Source organism: Rattus norvegicus, chromosome 1 (assembly GCF_021556685.1).
Source record: "Rattus norvegicus strain SHRSP/BbbUtx chromosome 1, alternate assembly SHRSP_T2T, whole genome shotgun sequence".
In the NCBI taxonomy this organism is placed as follows: Eukaryota; Metazoa; Chordata; class Mammalia; order Rodentia; family Muridae; genus Rattus; species Rattus norvegicus.
Window position 1 is genome coordinate 155,725,587 of NC_141534.1, and position 25,987 is coordinate 155,751,573.

Genomic DNA, 25,987 nt, shown 5'->3' on the forward strand with positions numbered 1-25,987 from the left:
CCCACAGCTGAGCCTTGAGTCTCAGAGAAAACTTAGGACTTCAGACTTCTCACCAGTAGCAGGGCAGGTAAGATTGAAGGAACACTTAGTTTTGTTTTGTTTTGTTTTGGTTTGTTTTTTTTCCAGAGCTGAGGACTGAACCCAGGGCCTTGTGCTTGCTAGGCAAGCGCTCTACCACTGAGCTAAATCCCCAACCCCATGAAGGAACACTTAGAGGCAGCCTGAACGCATTTAGCTCTGTAAGAAGGACATGAGCCTCTGGGTGCCAGGTCATAATGAAATACTTTGCAACTTAAATGTCCCTCCAAAGACCCACATGTTTTGTCCCTAAATGAATGCCCTACTGGAAGGTGGAAGACCCTTCCATAGATACACCAGGTAGATGCTGTTTACACAAGCTTTGTCGACTACAATGTCCTCTGTAGCATGTACCTTCAATCCTCACTTGACTGAATTCTAGACACAGAGCGGCTGATAAAGAAAACCAAGTGTATACACACATGCGCATGCACACCCCACTTCTCCTCTCTAAAATCCCTTGGCACACACATGTGCATTGCCTCCAGCATTCCTATTTGTAAGGTTAAAATTTACAAGCTATAAAAGCCAAATTTAAATGTCTCAAAAGAAAGTGACAAACCAAGTAGCACACATATTTACACATCTTTCTATAGTTTTCAAAGATCTCACTTACACAGTGTTTGACAAGCGTCTCACAGCAAGCCGTGAAGTAGTGAGGGCAACATTACTCTAGGAAATCACACTATCACAGAGGAAGGGGAAAAACAACCCTCATATCATGTAAAAGTTATAGGAAATGCATCACACTGCACAGCCTCATCAGATAAAGGCAACCGCCTTATTGTTAAAACCCAAGTAAGAGCCAAAGAGCAGGCTCCAAAGCCACCAAGCTTGTCAACTCAAGTTCAGTCCCTTGAATGTACAGGGTGAAAGCAAACTGCAAAATTTCTCCTCTGACCTCCACACAAATGCCATGGACACACACAGACAGACACACACAGACACAGACACACACATACACACACACACACACACACACACACACACACACACACACACAAAATATATGTGATAAGAATAAGTAAAAACTAAACTCATTAACAGTGTGTTTTCCCTAAGTCCTTGCTGTAAAAGAAAACCATCCGTGAAGCTGTAGTGGTGATCAGTAAGCCTCACACACTAACATCTTCTCTCTCCTCTACTTGCAATTTTAAATGGAAGATAATGGAATCTTTAAAGACAGCCTGGGAATGTGCTTAAGATACAGTATTGAAACAAAAAAATATGATTAAGAGTAAGATCCCAGGCAAGCCCAGCCCCATTATCCTCATAAACTGAGTAGCCAGTGCTCCTGGCACCAGAAGGACAACCTTGAAAACAGAGGAGTGTCGCTTTAGCTTTTACTGGGCAGCATGCCGTGCATGACTGCAACTTTATCCAGAACTCCACAGGCTGACATGCTATTCTACCCTCTAATAATATTCTAATAATGCCCTTCTCAATACTGATCTTAGCGCAGAAGCAGAAGGTGTCTGGGATCATTACTGTTCACCCAGCAAGAACAATGAGCCTGACAGTGTGGATTAATACAATGAACCCTCAAAGCAGACGCAAGCAAACCAAGAGTTCCCAGCCAGGAAGACAGGCAAGTGGAACAGAAGAAATCAGACACTCACAGGTTCGACCGGACTAAAAGTCACTGGTCAATTCATGTTGGCATGGCAGTGGAGCTCAGTAATAGGGTACTTGCCGTGCATACCTGAGGCCCTGCGTACACTAAATAAATAGATGGACGGGAGGTCGGGAGATAGGGAGATGTTTGCTTGGACAACATCTTTAACTCTTTTTTAACAAGGTAACAAAATTAGTTACCCAAACCAGTAAAAAAAAAAAAACAAAAAAACAAAAAACAAACCTAACCTTGAAAGTTAATCACAACTGAGTGTAAACAAACAGAGCAAGAGAACAAACAGAAAAAGGAAGTGTCAAAAGACACTCACGGGCCAGGACTAAGACTGTGAGGGTAAGGTGCTTACCGCACAGGCATGGTGAGCTGACACTGGATGCCTAGAACCCAGTAAACTGGATACAGTAGTGAACGCCTGCACTCTCAGCACTCCTATGGAAGGAAGGTGGAGAGAGGAGCTGGCTCAAAAGCTAACAGTTAGCATGGTCTGTGCAGTGAAGAACATGAGCATCATGTATCAAACGACATGGAAGGCAAAGACTGAAACCCAAGGTTATCCTCTGACCTCCGTGTGCCTTGTAAAAAGCATGTGCCTATACTGACACACGAGAATACACACGCATACATGTATATGCATGCACACACACATACAACCCCACACATACACACCACACACAAAACACCATACACAAAACACAATACACACACACACACACACACACACACACACACGCACACACACACACACACAGGCTTATGTCTTAGACTTCACTGTTTTACCTAAAACCTCAATTTGCTTCTTAGGGAGTACAGAGAAACAGAGTTGTTCAAAATGGTTTTACTAGCATTAGAACTAAATGTCTGCTACATTTTAAATGTGGGTCTGAGAAGGAGGCTTCCATCTCTAAAACCTTTAACTACAGTATTCATATGGTCTAAGGCAATGTTTAACTACAGTGTTCATATGGTCTAAGGTAATGTTTCTTAATGTTTTGCCTTCAAGTGAAAAAAGGTATCAAATTTGAAGGAAAAAAAATTAAATTTTTTGGCCAGGATATTAGACATAGGAAATTGTCCAACAAACTCTAAAAATTAATAATTCCTTCTTTTTCTCCATTTCTTTGTGCTAGTGTTCCTATAGTTAAACATTAAGCCCCACATATAGTCCCTGGTTCAGTCATATCACTAGGTCATTTCCCTGGGAAAGGGCTCCTAGCTGTGCAAACTGAACATGTTAAAAACCTAGTAATGCTCTGTATATCACCTAATAGCACTTACTCCAGGTCAAGCAGCTTTGCCGTGTTTTGAAGTGGCCCCCTCTACCTATAATCTCTGCATCCCCTCCAACCCTGTATTCCTGACTTACTGTAGACAATGTTTTAAAAAGAAATGACAGGGAAGAGGAACTGTGAGAGGAAGTGAAGACTGGGCAGAGTTACACTGCTCCACAGGCTGCAAATAAGGTCGTGGACACATGAAGAAATCCACACTATACCAATTAACTCAATGGTCTCCTGTCAGGAGTGTTTCTGGGGTACAGGTGTGAAAAGAAAGGAGAGGAGAGAAGAGGAGAGGAGAGGAGAGGAGAGGAGAGGAGGGGAGGGGAGGGGAGGGGAGGGGAGGGGAGGGGAGGGGAGGGGGAGGGGGAGGGGAGGGGAGGGGGAGGGGAGGGGAGGGGAGGGGAGGGGAGGGGAGGGGAGGGGAGGGGAGGGGAGGGGAGGGGACAGGAGAAGAGTTTGGGTTATTTCAAACAATCTGTACCATAATGATCCCAATGGGAATGCTGGGTATAAAACAGCATGCTGTGCACAAAGTCACTGTGTGGATTTTCAGTGTGAACTTAGCTCCCCTGGACTGGTAACCAGGAGAGTCCCTTTACCAAAATCTACTTTTATTTTCAAAATATATTTTTATAGAATATAAATTTTTCCAAGTAGACCATTCTTACTTACTTGAAGAGAATTTCCTAATGACCATACAAAAATGATGTTAGCATAGAAAATAGTCAGGATTTAGAGGCCTTCTAAGCTCCTTTTAATCAAGTCAATACATGATTTATTGAGAATCTGCTGCCTCTAAAACATAAAGCAGGGATACCGTATCTTCATCTAGAAGAGGGATTCCAATACACGTTAATTCATCCCTGACCCGTGGAGCAGTCGAGGGTAAACGGGGCCACCTGCACTCTGTGACTGATAAGGGGAGGCTGGATTGAGAAAGCCTTTACTGCAATAGCAGGCCCTCAACTCTCAACTCCAAGTGATCTGTTGGCAGTTGTACTTTGCACTCGACGGATCAGAGAAAGAACAACAAGAAGTCATCCAGGAAAACAAGGTCAAGGGACTTAAACTGGAACATTAATAAATACACTCATCATTTAAAAGAAAAAACAAAGATACTGCTCCATTTCCAAATGAACAGTAACAAAGCAAGCAAAGGCATCAATGACTTAATGAGGAGCCAGGGACAAAATAAGCCGTCACACAAAGTCAATTTATGACTCCATTATTTTCTCCGTAGGGTCAGATAAGCAAGATAGAGCAATTTGCATTATTTAATGACTTTCAAGGGTTCTTGATTAGTTTTGTTTTTAATTTCTTGCATGGCCTAGTACAACACATTGTGATAACACACACACACACACACACACACACACACACATACACACACACTTTTAATAACAGATAGAAGCACGTGGGTTTCTGTGGGTTCAAGTCCAGTGTGAATTACACAGTTATAAGGCAGCCAGGGTTACAAAGGAAGCCCCTGTGTCAAACAAACAAACAAAATGTATTACCAAACATTCACACTAACACTGGTCTTATTTCTCTTTAGAAACTCTGCTGAAGCTCTGGCTTTAAAACCCCATCCACATCACTGAGCTGTTTCATAACTGGTGGTTTCAGGGCTTTTGCAAAGTAACTGGATGTTTAATAAATTGTTTTTTATTACTAGGAATCTCAATTCTTGGTTAAATATTTACTAAGATAATGACCCAAACGTAGACAGGCTTATGAGATTTTAATCACAAACTTGTTAGATAGCACAGTTCAAGTAAATACTGAACAAGCATTTCATAGTCTGAAGGGGGACCTATACACCTAAAAGAGAACGGAGACATTATTCTTTGCCCAAGGTGCAAGAAGTGTATGTACTCTGATCCCACAAGGGACTATCTAGCACACTGGTCTGACAGTCCTGAAAGAACCTGCCTAGGAAAGGAGAATTTTAAAAGGTTAATGAACAACTTTTCCCTCTTAGGGAACGTTCCTAAGTATTGAACACCATGGAATTCATATTCCCAGTGTACAAGTATGCACTTTAAAATACCACACCAGCATGGGCGCTAGCTATGCTGTCCTTAACTTTTGTCTGGGGCTTACATTTTATAATGGACTCTGGTGTATGCAGGCAGTGAGGGGCGCCATTTATTTTATATGTGAAGTAATAGCTAATATTCAAAGGACAAAATAAAATTTTGTTTTTAAATTAGGTGTATGCATGTGTCTGTGTATGGTTAGGTACACATGAATACAAGTGCCTGAGAAGGCCAGAAGATGCTCTGGATCCCTCGGCGCTGGAAGTACAAGTGGTTATGAGCCACCAGGTGTGGATGCTGGGATCTGAGCTTAAGTCCTCTGCAAGAGCTATAGGTGTCCTTAACTGCTGAGCCACTCCCTCAAGCCATAAAATATAATTTCTAAAAATCTATTTCAATACATGTTCTTAGCTTAAATTATGCTATTCCTATGTTAGAATGCATAGGAATATGAAACATTAAAAGAAAAATGTCGGGATAAGAATAAGAAAGGAAAAAGAACAAAAAACAAGACTCTGTTCCAAAAAGAAAAGAAGGAGCTCCAGAAATCCCCACAGTGAACAAGGATGGAAAAGAAGGTGTGAACTGAACCGAAGCCACACGGAAGAAGTCACGAGGTATCCAGGTGAGGAAAGCTGAAGCAGCATCCAAACGGAAAGGCACGCAGAGGCATGCCGCCCCAGTGAACAGAGCAGCATGATCCAGCCCAAGGGCACAGCAAGCACATCTCAAAACCAGTCTTGGCGAGACGATGACCACCACAGGGAGCAAGTCACAAGTGAACAGGCACACCATTAGCTAAGTGGCATGTGGCCAGCTCACATCTTGGAGGGAATCAATTACTTAAAATTGGGTATCATGATCTAACTCTAATTAAGCAAGTGTATGACAAGAACTTCAAGTCTCTGAAGAAAGGCATTGAGGAAGACATCAGAAGATGGAACGATCTCCCATCCTCATAGATCAGCAGTATTAACATAGTAAAAATGGCCAGGTTACCAAAAGCAATCTACAGATCCAATGCAATTCTCATCAAACTTCCAAACAAGATTTTTTATAAACCTTGAAAGAGCAATTCACAACTTCATATGGAAAAACAAGAAATCCAGTATAGTAGAACAATCCTGTACAATAAAAGAACTTCTGGAGGTACTGCCATCCCTAATTTCAAGCTGTACTACAGATTGAAAGTAATAAATAATAAATACATAAAATAAAATAAAAACCCACACAGTATTGGCATAAAAACAAACTGATCAATGGGATCAGATTGAAGACCCATAATACCCATACTCCTACAGACACTTAATTTTTGAAAAAGAAGCCAAAACAGTGGGGAAAAAAGAGAGCATCTTCAACAAATGGTGCTGGTCTAATTGCATGGCTGCATGTAGAAGAATGCAAATAGATACACATGTATCACACTGCACAAAACTCTGTCCAAGTGGATCAAAATCTCAACATAAAACCAGGTACACTAAATGTAGTAGAACAGAAAGTGGGGGACAGCCTTGAACACACTGGTACAGGAGACAACTTCCTGAACAGAACACCAGCAGCTCAGGCACTAAGACTAACAATTAATAAATGGGACCTCGTGAAACTGAAAAACTTCTGTAAGACAAAGGACACCATCAATAGGACAAAGGGCAGGCAATAGGACAGAAAAGGGAAAAGATCATCACAAAGCCTACATTTGACAGAGGGCTAATATCCAAAATATATAAAGAACTCAAGAAATTAAATACCAGCAAATCAAATAACCCAATTAAAAACAGGGGTACAAAGCTCAACAGAGAATTCTCAACAGAGGAATCTCTAACGGCCAAGAAGCACGTAAAGAGTTGTTCAGCATCCTTAGTGATCAGAGAAATGCAAATCAAAATGACCCTAAGAGTCCATCTTATACCAATCACAATGACTAAGATCAATAACTCAAGTGACAGCACATGATGGTAAGAATGCAAACTTGTATAATCACTTTGGAAATCAATCTGGCAGTTTCTCAGAAAATTGGAAATACTTCTACCTCAATACCCAGCTCTACCACTCTTGGGCATATACCCAAAAAATGCTCCACCATCCACAAGGACGCATGCTCCACTGTGTTTACAGCAGTGTTAATCATAACAGCCAGAAAATAGGAACAATCTAGAAATCCCTCAACAGAAAAATGGATAAAGAAAATACGGTACATTTGCACAATGAAATACTACTCAGCTATTCAAAAAGAAAAAAGGACATCATGAAATTCGCAGGCAAATGAATGGAACTAGAAAATATTCTCCTGAGTAGGGTAACCCAGACCCAGAAAGACTCACATGGTATGTACTCTCCTAAGTGGACGTCAGCCATAAAGTACAGGATAACTATGCTGTAATCCACAGACCCAAAGAAGCCAAGTAACAAGGAGGCCTCAAGGAAGAATACTTGAATCTCACTCAGAAGGAGAAATAACATAGACATCTAAAGTAGAGGGAGGGAGGAAACTTGATGAGAGAGGGTAAGGAAAGGAAAGAGGTAGAGATCAGGTGTGGGAAAAGAGGAGAGCTGGGAGAGAGAACAGAAATTGGTAGGGAGGCAGCTTTAGAACTGGAGGAGACCCTGGGAGTCTTTGGGGGTGACCATAACTGTGCATCAGGGGATATGGAACCTGAAGAGGCCACCTCCTGTAGCCAGACAAGACTGCCAGTGGAGGGGGTAGGGGGACACCAACCCACCCACAAAAGCTACAATGACTGATCCAACTTGAGACCCATTCCTCAGTCGTGTAAGTGCCAACCCCTGACACTATTGATGATGTTCTGTATGCTTACAGACAGAAGTCTAGCATGGCTGTCCTCTGGGAGGCTTCACACAGCAGCAGAGGAAAACAGATGCAGAGACACGCAGCCAAACATCAGGCATGGCTGAGAACTCTTAAGGAAGAGTCAGGGAAAGGAATGAGAAAACTGGAGGGGTCCAGGACACCACCAGAAGACCTCTAGAGTAAACTAACCTTGGGTCCATGGGGCTCACAGAGACTGAATCACCAAGCAGAGTATGCGTGGGCTGGACCTAGCTGACCCACACACCTGTAGCAGATGTACAGCTTGTTCTTCATGTGGGCTCCCTAATAATAGGAGTGGGAGTGTCTCTGACTCGGTAGCCTACCTTTGGATCCCTCTCCCATAGTTGGGCTGCCCTGTCTGACCTCAGTGGAAGAGGATAATGTCCTTAGTCCTGCTGTGACTTGATGTACCTGGATGGGTAGGTACCCATGGGGAGGCCTTCCCTTCTTTGAGGAAAAGGAGAAAGTAGAGGGAGGGAGTTTAAGGGTGTGACTGGAAGGAAAGATAGGAAAACTGGGATCAGACTGTAAAGTGAATAAACAAATTAATAAAGAAAAAAAAAAAAGCTGAGTTACCCTGGGGTTCCAAGAACAGGAACCCATCCCAAACCTGGTATCTTAAACTTAACCTACTATTCTCTAGGGCAGTAGTTCTCAACCTTCCTAATTCTATGATACTTTAATACAGTTTCTCATGCTGCGATAAGTCCCAACCATAAAATTATTTCATTGTTACTTCATAACTGTAATGTTGTTATTTTTATGAATCATAATGTAAACATCTAATATATAGGATATCTGATATGTGACCCACCCCAAAGGGGTCATGACCCACAGGATGAGAATCACTGCTCTAGGTTAAGACACTGCCTGAGGAGGTAGGAACAGAGAACAAGAAGTCTGGATGCTAATGACAAACTGGCCTAGGTGGTTGAATGTATCAATTAGGGGAAATCAGCTTCATATTTAGAACCTGAAGCAAATTTGCTCAGCTGAAAGTTACTCTAGAATCAAAGAACACAGACCCTGAGGTCTGGTAGCCTGTCAACCTCTGGTGCAGACTGACTGCTGTGTCGCTCACGGCTGTGAAATTGGAGCAATCTAAAGTTCCAGTAGAGTGACGGATGCACGTGTAGACACCTGCCCATACAGATTTTGATGTGATGGCTGCTTCCCTGATACCCTACAAAATTCAGAACAATCCCACCTAGAGCACTGGCCATGCCAGGTTACAACTGAAGTCCCGGCAGGCTGGAAGAACCTGTTCAGCCCACAGACTGCAGAGCTGAGTCTGGCCAGCAGAAGGCCCTGGCAGACAAAAGGAAGAGCACTACCAGTGGCTAGCACAAGTCTTCAAACAGGCTCAAAATAACAAAGTCTTATTAATAGTTAAGACCTTACGAGTTCATCTGACACAATCCTATCCCTTACTACACTCAGCAGTCCTCAACCCTGCAGAAGGGCCGAGAAGGATCCCCCTTCAATACACATGGCATCTTTTTTCAGCCGTATATATTCCTTTTCTTTTCAATACAATGCTGCCATGCCTTTTAAGACGGCTTTTATGTTATTGCTTTGCTATTCTTCATAAAACTGTAAACTACATTCACCTATGTTTTAATTATTGACTTTCTTTTCTTCTTTAAGGGGTTGTTCCGCCTCTTTTCTAGTATGCATTTAGTAGTATTTTGAATTCTGGCAGATCTGGAATTTGAGGTGTTTTACTGTGATTTTAGCTTTGATGCTTATGTTTTTATACTTCTTCTTCCACTGACCCACAGTTATGAATGTTCTCACTATTAAGGAATGTTTTTCCTGTTCATTTTTTTTCTAATCTCTTGCTCTTTTCCTTTTCTTCACAATAGTTTTCTTCTCTTCTTGCTTACTAAATCTTGATTCCCTTTCATTTCCCCCTCCCTTCCCTGAATTTACCTGACCCACTTACTACTCCTACATTTACCCCACACTTTTTAACTGCAGAGCACACATTTTCTAGTGCTGACTGGTGGTGCGCTGGTGGGCTCCGGTTGACTTTCAGTATGCTGCTTTATCTGGTACAATTTGGTATTACTGGCACTACAAAAGCTTGTCTTCTCCCCTCTCAGTAGCGATGGGGATTGAGCTCACAGGAGCAGTTTGCCCATTAACAAGATCCCCAAGTGACACTGGAAGAGACCCCTAAACCTACAAACAAACAAGTACCACAGGAGAACAAGCATGAGGACAGAGACATCAGTATTCCTCACAAGGTCACAGCTTCTCAACTGCAGTCAAAGATGCTGAAGAAAGGAAAAGGCCAGACGAAGTTCTCCAATGTTCGCTGGTAAAAATGAAAAGTAACTTCAAAGAGAAAACGAGGCCAAAGAATGAAGAAATTGACTGAGCACTTAGAAAGGAAAGCAAGCTACCGAGAAGAGAAAGTCAGAAAAGTGGTTGGGAAAACCAGCAATGTGGAAGAAAAGGCAGGAAAATAGAAAAGGAAATTACAATTTTTAAAAGGATATATAAATTCGGGGAATGAAAAATTCAATGTATCATTAAAACGATGGGTAGCATTGCCAATAAACTCAACAAAGAACCTAGATCTACCACCGATAACAGCAATGACCACAGTGAGCAAGAACTGTGAGATAAAATTAACATACCACACCTCAAAATCCAAAAGGGGAAGCGAAAATGCTAACAGCATACAGAATCTACCCCAGGGCACTCTTCCCAAATCTAGGGAACCAATACATAACAAAACACAACCAGAACCCTAAACACACATGACAAGAGAAGAACCCCTCCACAGTATATCATAATCACACGTCAAAAGCAGGAAAAAAAAAAAAACAGCATTAGAGCTTAAGGGAAGAACAGCCGCTCACCCACAAAGGCACACTCCTCAGAGTAACACCAAACCCCCAGTAGCAACCCTAAAAACCAGGAAAGGGCATATCAATGTATTTCAAGCCCTGAAAGTAAATAACCACCAACGAAGCTACTATTTTAAATTAAATGGAAATGGAAATACATTTCATGAAAGCAGGAAGGAATTATTATGTGGGCTGCAGAGATGACTACATTTCTGTAGTTCTATGCTAAGTTATTTTTATCAGTGCTATATTTTAACTTTTCAAGGATATATTATACCTGTATATTCACATATGCATATATCTTTTACTATAAACAGCAAACTCCCAATACTGGCATGAGGAAGAAATGAACAAATCGTTCGACCACTCACAAAACCAACCAATGAAAGTATATGGGTCAGTAAAACTCTTTCAATAATAACTATAAATAAAAATTACTTCAACTCCCCAAGTGAAAGATATAGACCAGTTGACAGGATAAAAACTATATAATGTCAGGTCATCTGTTGTCTCTGAAAAGCATTCCCCACTTGGAAAAGACATCCATAGTCTGAAGGTCAAGATATGAATTAATCTATGATGGGAATGGAAACCAGAACCAAGCTGGTGTAGCTATTCTGATACAGGATAAACTAGTCTTCTAGCCATCGTTAATCAGAAGAGACAAAGGCCAGTACACATTGATAAAGTAAACAATTCATCAAGACATAAAAGTGCAAAGACATATATATTGAATGTTTGGTGCTGGGATTCCCACTTTAATAATGATGATGAATGAATAGATAATAAATAAATAAAATAATAAAAATTATCATCATCATTATTATTAAAGGTCCTCAAGGTACAAGAGCACTAGGTAACTTGAGTAACCCATTCTTCTCAAGATACATTATTGATGCTAAAGGTGAACATAGAAATTGCAAAGCTAAACTACACCACGGATCAAAAAAACTTAGCATGTATATACAAAAATATAGTCTTCTCTGCGGCCCGCAGTTACAAATAGGAAATGAGAAAGTAATCAGCATTTGCAGCAACATAATCCTAAGACACTAGACACTCAACCCCTCTCTGTGAATATTAACAAAAAGGAAAAACGTGAGTAAAAAATTAAAGATGAGGAACTAAAACAATAAAATATAGTTCTCGAAGCAGGTTGTTTCAATAAAATGCATGCCTAGTCCCACACCCGCGGATCCCGGCCCGCAGCAGCTCTCTGCTCCCAGACCCGGTGAGAGAGAGACCCAACCGCCTGGTCAGGTGGGCGCTCCTGAGGCTGCAGAGCAGAAGAGACCACCAACACTGCTCACCCCTGCCCACATCCCTGGCCCAAGAGGAAACTGTATAAGGCCTCTGGGCTCCCGTGGGGGAGGGCCCAGGAGCGGCAGGACCCCTGCCAGAGACACCGCCGGACCCTGAAGGAAACAGACCGGATAAACAGTTCTCTGCACCCAAATCCCGTGGGAGGGAGAGCTAAACCTTCAGAGAGGCAGACAGGCCTGGGAAACCAGAAGAGACTGCTCCCTGCACACACATCTCGGACGCCAGAGGAAAAAGCCAAAGACCATCTGGAACCCTGGTGCACTGAAGCTCCCGGAAGGGGCGGCACAGGTCTTCCTGGTTGCTGCCGCTGCAGAGAGCCCCTGGACAGCACCCCACGAGCAAACCTGAGCCTCGGGACCACAGGTAAGACCAAATTTTCTGCTGCAAGAAAGCTGCCTGGTGAACTCAAGACACAGGCCCACAGGAACAGCTGAAGACCTGTAGAGAGGAAAAACTACACGCCCGAAAGCAGAACACTCTGTCCCCATAACTGACTGAAAGAGAGGAAAACAGGTCTACAGCACTCCTGACACACAGGCTTATAGGACAGTCTAGCCACTGTCAGAAATAGCAAAACAAAGAAACACTAGAGATAATCTGATGGCGAGAGGCAAGCGCAGGAACCCAAGCAACAGAAACCAAGACTACATGCCATCATCGGAGCCCAATTCTCCCACCAAAACAAACATGGAATATCCAAACACACCAGAAAAGCAAGATCTAGTTTCAAAATCATATTTGATCATGATGCTGGAGGACTTCAAGAAAGACTTGAACACACTTAGGGAAGCACAGGAAAACATTAATAAACAAGTAAAAGCCTACAGAGAGGAATCGCAAAAATCCCTGAAAGAATTCCAGGAAAACACAATCAAACAGTTGAAGGAATTAAAAATGGAAATAGAAGCAATCAAGAAAGAACACATGGAAACAACCCTGGATATAGAAAACCAAAAGAAGAGACAAGGAGCTGTAGATACAAGCTTCACCAACAGAATACAAGAGATGGAAGAGAGAATCTCAGGAGCAGAAGATTCCATAGAAATCATTGACTCAACTGTCAAAGATAATGTAAAGCGGAAAAAGCTACTGGTCCAAAACATACAGGAAATCCAGGACTCAATGAGAAGATCAAACCTAAGGATAATAGGTATAGAAGAGAGTGAAGACTCCCAGCTCAAAGGACCAGTAAATATCTTCAACAAAATCATAGAAGAAAACTTCCCTAACCTAAAAAAAGAGATACCCATAGACATACAAGAAGCCTACAGAACTCCAAATAGATTGGACCAGAAAAGAAACACCTCCCGTCACATAATTGTCAAAACACCAAACGCACAAAATAAAGAAAGAATATTAAAAGCAGTAAGGGAAAAAGGTCAAGTAACATATAAAGGGAGACCTATCAGAATCACACCAGACTTCTCGCCAGAAACTATGAAGGCCAGAAGATCCTGGACTGATGTTATACAGACCCTAAGAGAACACAAATGCCAGCCCAGATTACTGTATCCAGCAAAACTCTCAATTAACATTGATGGAGAAACCAAGATATTCCATGACAAAACCAAATTTACACAATATCTTTCTACAAATCCAGCACTACAAAGGATAATAAATGGTAAAGCCCAACATAAGGAGGCAAGCTATACCCTAGAAGAAGCAAGAAACTAATCGTCTTGGCAACAAAACAAAGAGAATGAAAGCACACAAACATAACCTCACATCCAAATATGAATATAACGGGAAGCAATAATCACTATTCCTTAATATCTCTCAATATCAATGGCCTCAACTCCCCAATAAAAAGACATAGATTAACAAACTGGATACGCAACGAGGACCCTGCATTCTGCTGCCTACAGGAAACACACCTCAGAGACAAAGACAGACACTACCTCAGAGTGAAAGGCTGGAAAACAACTTTCCAAGCAAATGGTCAGAAGAAGCAAGCTGGAGTAGCCATTCTAATATCAAATAAAATCAATTTCCAACTAAAAGTCATCAAAAAAGATAAGGAAGGACACTTCATATTCATCAAAGGAAAAATCAACCAAGATGAACTCTCAATCCTAAATATCTATGCCCCAAATAAAAGGGCACCTACATACGTAAAAGAAACCTTACTAAAGCTCAAAACACACATTGCACCTCACACAATAATAGTGGGAGATTTCAACACCCCACTCTCATCAATGGACAGATCATGGAAACAGAAATTAAACAGTGATGTAGACAGACTAAGAGAAGTCATGAGCCAAATGGACTTAACGGATATTTATAGAACATTCTATCCTAAAGCAAAAGGATATACCTTCTTCTCAGCTCCTCATGGTACTTTCTCCAAAATTGACCATATAATTGGTCAAAAAACGGGCCTCAACAGGTACAGAAAGATAGAAATAATCCCATGCGTGCTATCGGACCACCACGGCCTAAAACTGGTCTTCAATAACAATAAGGGAAGAATGCCCACATATACGTGGAAATTGAACAATGCTCTACTCAATGATAACCTGGTCAAGGAAGAAATAAAGAAAGAAATTAAAAACTTTTTAGAATTTAATGAAAATGAAGATACAACATACTCAAACTTATGGGACACAATGAAAGCTGTGCTAAGAGGAAAACTCATAGCGCTGAGTGCCTGCAGAAAGAAACAGGAAAGAGCATATGTCAGCAGCTTGACAGCACACCTAAAAGCTCTAGAACAAAAAGAAGCAAATACACCCAGGAGGAGTAGAAGGCAGGAAATAATCAAACTCAGAGCTGAAATCAACCAAGTAGAAACAAAAAGGACCATAGAAAGAATCAACAGAACCAAAAGTTGGTTCTTTGAGAAAATCAACAAGATAGATAAACCCTTAGCCAGACTAACGAGAGGACACAGAGAGTGTGTCCAAATTAACAAAATCAGAAATGAAAAGGGAGACATAACTACAGATTCGGAGGAAATTCAAAAAATCATCAGATCTTACTATAAAAACCTATATTCAACAAAATTTGAAAATCTTCAGGAAATGGACAATTTCCTAGACAGATACCAGGTATCGAAGTTAAATCAGGAACAGATAAACCAGTTAAACAACCCCATAACTCCTAAGGAAATAGAAGCAGTCATTAAAGGTCTCCCAACCAAAAAGAGCCCAGGTCCAGACGGGTTTAGTGCAGAATTCTATCAAACCTTCATAGAAGACCTCATACCAATATTATCCAAACTATTCCACAAAATTGAAACAGATGGAGCCCTACCGAATTCCTTCTATGAAGCCACAATTACTCTTATACCTAAACCACACAAAGACACAACAAAGAAAGAGAACTTCAGACCAATTTCCCTTATGAATATCGACGCAAAAATACTCAATAAAATTCTGGCAAACCGAATTCAAGAGCACATCAAAACAATCATCCACCATGATCAAGTAGGCTTCATCCCAGGCATGCAGGGATGGTTTAATATACGGAAAACCATCAACGTGATCCATTATATAAACAAACTGAAAGAACAGAACCACATGATCATTTCATTAGATGCTGAGAAAGCATTTGACAAAATTCAACACCCCTTCATGATAAAAGTCCTGGAAAGAATAGGAATTCAAGGCCCATACCTAAACATAGTAAAAGCCATATACAGCAAACCAGTTGCTAACATTAAACTAAATGGAGAGAAACTTGAAGCAATCCCACTAAAATCAGGGACTAGACAAGGCTGCCCACTCTCTCCCTACTTATTCAATATAGTTCTTGAAGTTCTAGCCAGAGCAATCAGACAACAAAAGGAGATCAAAGGGATACAGATCGGAAAAGAAGAGGTCAAAATATCACTCTTTGCAGATGACATGATAGTATATTTAAGTGATCCCAAAAGTTCCACCAGAGAACTACTAAAGCTGATAAACAACTTCAGCAAAGTGGCTGGGTATAAAATTAACTCAAATAAATCAGTTGCCTTCCTCTATACAAAAGAGAAACAAGCCGAGAAAGAAATTAGGGAAACGACACCCTTCATAATAGACCCAAATAATATAAAGTACCTCGGTGTGACTTTAACCAAGCAAGTAAAAGATCTGTACAATAAGAACTTCAAGACACTGAGGAAAGAAATTGAAGAAGACCTCAGAAGATGGAAAGATCTCCCATGCTCATGGATTGGCAGGATTAATATGGTAAAAATGGCCATTTTACCAAAAGCAATCTACAGATTCAATGCAATCCCCATCAAAATACCAATCCAATTCTTCAAAGAGTTAGACAGAACAATTTGCAAATTCATCTGGAATAACAAAAAACCCAGGATAGCTAAAGCTATCCTCAACAATAAAAGGACTTCAGGGGGAATCACTATCCCTGAACTCAAGCAGTATTACAGAGCAATAGTGATAAAAACTGCATGGTATTGGTACAGAGACAGACAGATAGACCAATGGAATAGAATTGAAGACCCAGAAATGAACCCACACACCTATGGTCACTTGATTTTTGACAAAGGAGCCAAAACCATCCAATGGAAAAAAGATAGCATTTTCAGCAAATGGTGCTGGTTCAACTGGAGGGCAACATGTAGAAGAATGCAGATCGATCCATCCTTATCACCCTGTACAAAGCTTAAGTCCAAGTGGATCAAGGACCTCCACATCAAACCAGACACACTCAAACTAATAGAAGAAAAACTAGGGAAGCATCTGGAACACATGGGCACTGGAAAAAATTTCCTGAACAAAACACCAATGGCTTATGCTCTAAGATCAAGAATCGACAAATGGGATCTCATAAAACTGCAAAGCTTCTGTAAGGCAAAGGACACTGTGGTTAGGACAAAACGGCAACCAACAGATTGGGAAAAGATCTTTACCAATCCTACAACAGATAGAGGCCTTATTTCCAAAATATACAAAGAACTCAAGAAGTTAGACCGCAGGGAAACAAATAACCCTATTAAAAAATGGGGTTCAGAGCTAAACAAAGAATTCACAGCTGAGGAATGCCGAATGGCCGAGAAACACCTAAAGAAATGTTCAACATCTTTAGTCATAAGGGAAATGCAAATCAAAACAACCCTGAGATTTCACCTCACACCAGTGCGATTGACTAAGATCAAAAACTCAGGTGACAGCAGATGCTGGCGAGGATGTGGAGAAAGAGGAACACTCCTCCATTGTTGGTGGGATTGCAGACTGGTAAAACCATTCTGGAAATCAGTCTGGAGGTTCCTCAGAAAATTGGACATTGAACTGCCTGAGGATCCAGCTATACCTCTCTTGGGCATATACCCAAAAGATGCCTCAACATATAAAAGAGACACGTGCTCCACTATGTTCATCGCAGCCTTATTTATAATAGCCAGAAAATGGAAAGAACCCAGATGCCCTTCAACAGAGGAATGGATACAGAAAATGTGGTACATCTACACAATGGAATATTACTCAGCTATCAAAAACAAAAGTACAACAATGCCAAGCAACCAGAGCTTCCAGGGACTAAGCCACTACCTAAAGACTATACATGGACTGACCCTGGACTCTGACCCCATAGGTAGCAATGAATATCCTAGTAAGAGCACCAGTGGAAGGGGAAGCCCTGGGTCCTGCTAAGACTGAACCCCCAGTGAACTAGTCTATGGGGGGAGGGCGGCAATGGGGGGAGGGTTGGGAGGGGAACACCCATAAGGAAGGGGAGGGGGGAGGGGGATGTTTGCCCGGAAACCGGGAAAGGGAATAACACTCGAAATGTATATAAGAAATACTCAAGTTAATAAAAAAAAAAAAATCAAAAAAAAATAAAATAAAATAAAATGCATGCCTGATTTGGTGAAAGAAAAAAAAATTAAGGAATCATTATACAAAGTAGATTTACATAAAGTGTGTATATTTGAAGTTAAGCGCACACACAAAGGCAGACCCAAGTTCATTTACAGCTATGCTAAATCTTATCTTTTCAGTTTGGTCTCTCTTTAGATACTCTTATTTCCTAAGATAAAATCATCTGTGCCAATATATTTACATAGGGAATAATAGTCCTTATTATCAGACATTCTTGGGGACTTGTGGGTAATGCTAAAGGTTTAAATGACTTCAGGATTGCCAGGTGAAAGGATTTAACATGATCAAGCTCTCGTGGGAGGTGGGGGACTTTGTGTGATTAGAACTGTATGAATTGATTGGCTCTAACTTTCTGAAACGTATCACTCTCCTTATCAAGCAGGGACTGTATTAATCGCTGTCATAATTGGCATTTTATATTCCTTTTATACTTGAATTATAAACTCTTCATCAGAATAAAAACTGGATGTCTCCATCTCAAAACTGTTTTAAGCAGAAGGTAAATTCTAAGATGAGAGAATCATGAAGGCAAATGCAGAGAACAAGAGAGTCTGATGGGGAAAGCACAGAGCCCATTAGATTAACTCGTCTTTCAAATGAGAAAGGAAGAGTGTAAGGCCCATTTTACAGGTTCCATAATATACTCCTTATCCAGTCTTCCAGGCAAGCCGCCTACCCTTCAGACAGCTCCATCTCTTATCACTGGAAACTACAGTTCCCACATGATTCATACCCCTATAAACATCCCCACGACGTCCTCCATCCCCCGTCCTGTTTACTCCTCCAGTGAGGATAATGCCTCTAAAACTGCCCTTTCATTTTCTCTGGCAAACGCCAAACACTGCCCTGCTCCTGTACTAAAGTCTATCCACTCAGATCTAAACTAATTCACAACTTCTCAATAGTTCTAGTTCTGAATAGGAGGCATCATAAGGCCATATTTCAATAGCATTAGGGGTTTACCATGTCAGCTGCTATCCCACTCTAAGTCCAAACACAACCCCAAAACATGGCAAATTATCTTCTAGCAAGATAGAAACAGATTTTCCTTCACTCACACTGAAGCACAGGTGGGATTCCATGTGAGGTCTCTCTCTACCATTAGGTGAAGCAATTACATCAACTCCTGTCATTCCAGCTCAGCTCCAACTAGTGAGAGATATAGGATTCCTCATCCTTATGCAGCATGCGTTCCTGTCACCTCCATGAGCCTATCCTTTCTTCTTACTACCCTAAAATCTTTGGAAGCAAGATTAATTGCTCTAATTTTTTTTGTTTTCTTATGCATGAAGTGAGGATAATCTTCAGATGGGAGTCATAGCTCTAAAGGATAAATGTGTGAAGAAGCAAACACAGAGTGTTCAATAGGAGTTACAGTTCCCAACTACATTCAAACCTTTTGGTTTATACAAAATTCTTGGATTTGTCCCTCAGGTCACACTATTATCCCCCACTATTGACACATATTCTATACATCTACACCATGAATGATGCCCAATCTTATTTTCAACATCAAAATGAAATTCCACTAACTCTAGCTGGCAGTAAACTTCACTCCTAAGTACCACTGCAGAAGAAAGGAAAGACAAAAAACACATAGTCAAGACACATTATGAGCTGGGAGACCACCTACCTAGTATGCATAAGTGTCTGAGTTTGATAGGAGACCTGTATAAACCGTGCATGATGATACACATTTGCAATCCCAGAACTAGATCAGCAGCCAATCATCTTAGCTCATACACACACACACACACACACACACACACACACACACACACACACAGAGTCAGATAGCTGAGATTCAAATCCAAATCAGCAACTACAGAACTCCTACATGTGACTATATGCTTACACACACACACACACACACACACACACACACACACACACAAGGCCAAAATCAAATTCCACTGCTTAGCCTTAGGATCTGAAATAGGCTATAATTTTCTAATCTCTACTTCACTTAAAATAAAATGCTAGTCAGTTCTCACTAATTTCATTTCACAGTCACTGATAAAGAGCAACATAAATTAGGAAATTTGTTCTCAAGAAGTATTTAGTCTAGTTGAAAATGTAATAGTAGAACAAGTCCTTTCTTGATCCCCACCATCCTATCTTGGTAGAATACAGGAATCTCTGCTGCTCCAGTTGCTTCCTTAAATTCTCCTAACACAGAATAGAATCAATAAGTTGTCCATGCTGTAGATATAATAACAGGCATTCCACAAAAATGTGTCAAATGAATGAATGAATAAATGAATGAATGATGCTGTAGATCTCAGGAGAAATTACATAATATAAACACTCCAAATAGTTCCTAATCCCTGAGGTCAAGCGCAACTTGAGCAAAGTGCCTGGATTAGTTTTGCTTCACTTTGTTTTGTCAGGCGTGGGAAGTGGAGGAGCAAGGCAAGGAGTCAGAACTCAGGATTTTCCACATGCTAGGCAAAGATTCTACCACTAAGCTAAGTCCCCCAGGCCTAGGAAGAGCCTTCTTGTAGAGCTGTTCAAACATCCAATGTATTTATAAGTGTTTACAGAAATCTGGGGCAGAGTTCAACAGCAGGACTCTTGTCTTGAAAGTACAAGATGACAGGTTAGAACCCCAGCAACACCAAAATAATAACAACATTGTAATAAATATGAAACAAAGGCTGACCAACATTCATATAGAAAACATATAGTAACAGCAGTCTTTAGGGGACACATGTATATCCATACAGATGAAAGTCTATATTGGCCTATATTCTAGATTCTTATTAATAAAGCTGGTATTTCCCAGTATCTACACTACTCTAGAGTTTATCAGAAATGCACTCTCTAGCCCCCACCAAGACCTACTGAATCAGAAACTCCACTCTAATATGATCCCTGAGGTTTCCTTAAAATACATTAAAATGGAGAAGCACCAGCCTACACCATGAAAAGGGAACTTGGCTTCTGCAACCTCTGAGGGAGTCACTGTCTGTTCCTGTGTTGTCTATAATTACTTATTAGACTTCTCCATCAAGTTACAAACATAACCACACTGTTAAAGATGTCATCAGCCCAAATTACTACTTCAGTGAGAAATAAAAATGGATCATCCATTGAACGCTGAACGAACTTTCGGAACATATACAAAATATGATGTCTACCTTCTCAGCATACAGACTTCAACTCATGAGAAAATGGCAATGGACTTCAGTAGCCAAATAGTCCATCTTTATTGGCAGGATGTGGTTATTGAAGAGAACAGTGGCACTCTTCAGAAGAAAATATATCAGTTCAGAAGAAAATGCTATCGATGTTACAGGTATGTTTCCAGATACTCTCTATAAGCTTCCCTACATGTAAATCTATATTAGAAAATGACCTCAGCAGCATACACTAAAACACCTTCAATGACTCCGAAATCACCGCACAAAATCTCAAACCAGGAGTCTACTCTGGGAACTTGCAAAAGAACGAACTGTCAAGCGACATCTCTGTCATCTCAAACAAGGACAAAATCTGTGACTAAGCGAGCTTGGGTTGCAGCATAGCCTTTTTCATATGAGAATGGGGCCAGAGGGTGGTAAAGGGGTCTGAAGAGAGACTGTGGGCATGCATTGACTAACTACAAAGCTCCAACACCTCTCCATCACAGAGTCCCTGGATCCAGGTTCTCAGTCAAGTGTAGGGCACTTGACCCTTCAAGTCTGGAGCACAACCCCAACCTAGCAACAGGCGTCCGGTGACAGTTCGCTCTCGGGGTCCCCTCCCCCTCCTTCCGCCTAGGACTCCCCCAGGCCTCTTACCACCCCTAAAGCTGACCTAGGAGCAATGAGTACCGTGAGGCCCTGCACCCGCGCCAGCCCTCCTCACCAGGTACAGGGGTGCGTAGATCCTGAGGGACTCTTCCAGGGCGCCCCAAGTGATTTGCAAGAAGGAGACCCGGCAGGAGGGGTTCCAAGTGTGGCCGATCTCGTAGCAGTTATGAGGGATGGACTTGCTGAGGGCCGCCATGACGAGCCGCGGTGGCAGCTGTGCGTGGTCGTGGGAACGCGGGGCTAGGCGGGAGCGGCAGACACGCAACGGCGGGGCAGACGCCGCGCGGGCCTGGGCTTGCGGGGTGCGAAAAGGTCACGGGAGCGGGTTATTCAAGGCCGGAGTCGTCGGATGTTGGCCGGTCCGCGTATAGCAGCGCGAGGGGGCGGGGCGCGCACACCAGAGGCGGGGAGAAGAGGCGCATGCGCGCTCCCGCGGGTGGGCGGGCTCCGGACCGTCAAAGGAAGCGAGCGCCTCTGAATGCGAGCGCAACCCTAGGAAACACAAACTGCAGTTCAACAGTGGATCCCGCCTGGGTCGAGCAACTTAGCTCATCCCTTGTCCTGTCAAAGCCCACCCAAAAAGAGCAGAGGATGGTGGAACAAAACCATTCTATGTGTTTGCTGGGAGACGGAGGTGCTTGCTCCACTGTTGTGCCCTGGGTTCACCTGAGACTCCTGCGGTTGCTACAGAACTTCCAACATTCTTGCTACTTGCTCAGCCTCCTAAGCTCTGTTGTGCCTATGAAGCCTTGAAAATACTAATTTAGATGTGTTAAAATAAATGCCATATGGAAAGAGACAGTAGAGAGAGCTGGCCAGCCCTTAATGACTGAGGAGTCCTATCAAAAGAGTTCTTGACAGGTACTCTTCACCCCAGCACCTCATGCAGAGGCAGCAGTGGGGCAATAGAACTCCTGCCTGGCTAACCTGCTTGACCTAAGATTGAGTGCTGTAATAAACCACCTGCCATGTTGCCCTTAAGTGTCCGTTCCCTGTGTATAGTAGCCTGCTTTCTTTGGACTTGTAAATTCTGTGCTTTTTAAAGCAGAAATGCTTTGCCTTTAGATCAATCCCTCATATTCATCCAGTTCTTTCTACAATATTTACTAAACTAATATGGTTTTCGAGGCCCTGTTTGAAGCCCTGGTCAGATGGATGTGGGGGAAAAATGTGTTTCTGCTGTCAAGAAACTAGTGTTCTAGAAATTAGACAACAAACAGATAAGACAGGTCAAGCTATCTGAAAGACGCCTGATCATATATATTATGTAAGTTATATACCCTGCTGGCTATCACCTTTGATTGCTGTGCTGATTATAAAACGAACACTTCACCAACAAGACATCCACATACTAGCCAAAAGGGCCAGAGAAAAGAGAACGGAAGGAAAAGTTCTTCTTAGGCCGCGCCTGGCAGCACGCACCTGTAATCCTAGCATTTGGGAGGCTTATTCTACTACTACATTTTCAACTAGATTAAATACTTCTTGAGAACAAATTTCTGGAGTTCAAGACCAACGTGAGCTACACAGTGAATTTGAGACCAGCCTAGGAGTGTATCAAGAGACCTTAGTTCTTTTCAAAAAGGAAAAGAGAATGGAACTTTCAGGTAAACCTGTGCAAATCTGTTCGTTCACATTTGTGTAACATGATGTCAGCTTGGGCAAATGGCAGCTAAAGGCTGATGGTTGTCTCACCGCACAAAATGGCAAAACAGATACTACAGAAACTAGTAACATCAGCCATACTGCTACGCTTCTAGCCAGAAGCATAGCTTCTAGCCTCAAGCATCTGAACACAACATTCTTCCCACAGATGAATGTACTCCCCAGGAGACTCAACTGAAAGTTCATGATTATAGCACATCCTGTTCATCTTCAGGAGAGAATATTTAAATATGAATGGCCCCCAGTACCTCTTATGTTTGAATGGTTGGTCACCGAGAGTGGTTCTATTTGAAAGGATCAGAAGGGTTAAGAGGTGTGGCTTTGACAGAGGAAGTTTGTCCCTAGGGGTGGACTTCAAGGTTTCAAAAGCCCATATCAAGGTCAGAGTTTGTTTCTCTCCCTACAGACTAAGATGTAGTTCCCAGACACTGCTCCAGCAACAACCTACGCGCTGCCATGTTTCCTGCTGTGATGGTAATGGACAAAACCTCTGAAACTGTAAACCAGCCCCAATTAAGTGCTTTCTTTTATACTAGTTGCCCTTTGGTATGTCATCACAGCAATAGAACAGTGACCCAGACAGTGTCAATAGTTTAGAATAATAAAATTTTTAGCAATTCTGTTTGCACTAGTTTACATTTTTAATTTATAGACTGTAAGAAGATATATAGCATCATACTGGTTTCCAAAACAGGATTGTCATCACACTGCCATTAAACTTCAGGAAAGTCAATGTGAACACTCCCTCTGCATGGACCATTTGTTATTTGGGGCTGGAGTATGACAGTGTTTAATTGGATATTCTCTGGGGCCTTCATTGTTTCTTCAAAGAAAGGGAGGGAATGAGGGGGCAAAAAATGAAGGAAGGAGACAACTCGAGTCTTGCGCTTCATCAGCAAGTGAACCGAAGTTTCCCCAGAGAAGACGCATAATACATGGGGAAAAGGGAGTAATCCAGCAGTTTTGGCGGAATTCAAAGACTTGAAGACAAGAGTTGAAAATGGTTGTTCTTGCAATATTCTACCTTGGCAGGTGTCAGTGGGAAAGGATAGGGGTGTCCCCAAGATGTGATGCAGAGCCTGTTTACAGCACAGAATTTGTTCAGATCTATGTGAAGCCATTACAGACAAATATTCAGACACAAGCATGATACAAACCATGGTTCTAAGTAGACCCTAGGACTTCTTTACGCCTTCCATTATCAGTATTCACCTACACTTTGTTGGCAGTAAACATTTTCAAAATAGTTACAAATAGCTCATGATTTGTTCCAACATGGTTTCATACACACACACACACACACACACACACACACACACACACACACACACACTCATGCACAATCAACATATTTAAAGATTAAGATACTTAAGATGCTAATATAGGCAGAGGTGGTGGCTCAGTCGGTAGAGTGCTAGCCTATCATGCACTAGGCCTTGGGTTTAATCCCCAGCATCACACAAACTGGGTATGTAGTGCACACCTGGAATCCCAATGTTCAGGAGGTGGGAATATGAAGACCAGAAGCTCAAGGGCAGATCATCTACCCCAGCTATATAATAAATACTAGACTAGCCTGACCCCACATAAAAGACTCTTTAAAAAGTTAAAAGATTAAATATATATTTTCCCAAAATAACATTAAAACAAACACTTCCTATCTTGGACTGAGAGTTGGTTGAAAAATGTCTTTGTGTCCTTGGTAGCACTTTTATCCAGCTTGAAAGGCCATAGGGAGAAAAATCTTCAAACTCCGACAGAATCCTCATGACTGTACCTGGATTTGGGCTTCTCCTTAAAGAAAACCTTGATTTCAGAGCCTTTTACCATATAGATACATGTGAAATGAAAAGCATCAGTTTTCTTGTTTTGTCTTGTTTTAAACTAGAAGGTCCTAGAATTCTTGATATTCTCCTCAAATTCTTAATTCTTAAAATCCAGTTGATACTTTCAACATTCTACCTGGAAATTTTCTTAACCAAAGGCAGAAGTCCAATAGACAGTTTCCATAGTTCACTTTTTAGCAGGCAACTATGTTGCCAAACTTTACTAGGTGAGCAGGTTTCTGGTATTCTTCACAAGCCTTCAAGAGTTGCCTAAAACACTCTCACACAACCTGACAGTATTTGGTTATATTTTTATAGCATACCCAATATCTATAGTACTTTGATAATTTATGGTTATTCTTTGAAGAGATAAATGCTAAATGAGTATAAATTAGATAAGAGTAGGGATGTGGAAGGAATGATTCAGAGCCCAGCAACATCTCTAAAGAGACGGGGACATTTCTAAAAGTGTTAGTATAGGATTGGAGTCAAAAATGAGGGGCCACCAAGACAACCGAATTACGTCTAGAGCAATCGCCCTGAGCTTCAAGAGTTCTGGACTCACTAACAAAACTCTCTGCACTATAAAAAAGAACCCCCCATGCCGTCCGGAATGGATGTCACTAAACATTTGACTTAGCAAGTTCATCTTTTTCTGAGGACAGGGGCACCAAATGGACTTACACTGTGGTCTGGCCTCTTGTGTAGCTCTGTCTCTGATCAGACAGACACTGGGTGGGATTGTGTGTTTGGTTTTGTCAATGCAAATTTGCACTGGATTTGGGCATCCATTTATAAGCTTGATGTGTGTATTCGCTTGTGAGAGATAAGGTCTCCCC

At 41.6% G+C, this 25,987-nt stretch overlaps 1 protein-coding gene across 4 annotated transcripts in view; it reads right to left on the reverse strand.

Annotated features, from left to right (window-relative positions):
* Tmem135 (transmembrane protein 135) overlaps nt 1-25,987 on the reverse strand; it is a 280,538-nt gene that overhangs the window by 193,338 nt on the left and 61,213 nt on the right. For 2 of the 4 annotated variants that reach the window (XM_087656454.1, XM_087656428.1), the window contains exon 1: nt 21,713-22,053. The exons of 1 other annotated variant lie outside the window; for it this stretch is intronic. Coding sequence is in view for 2 of the 3 variants with exons in the window: in XM_087656428.1 (XP_087512554.1) it covers nt 21,713-21,853 (141 nt within the window). In the remaining variant the exon portion in view is untranslated. 4 annotated transcript variants of the gene reach the window in all.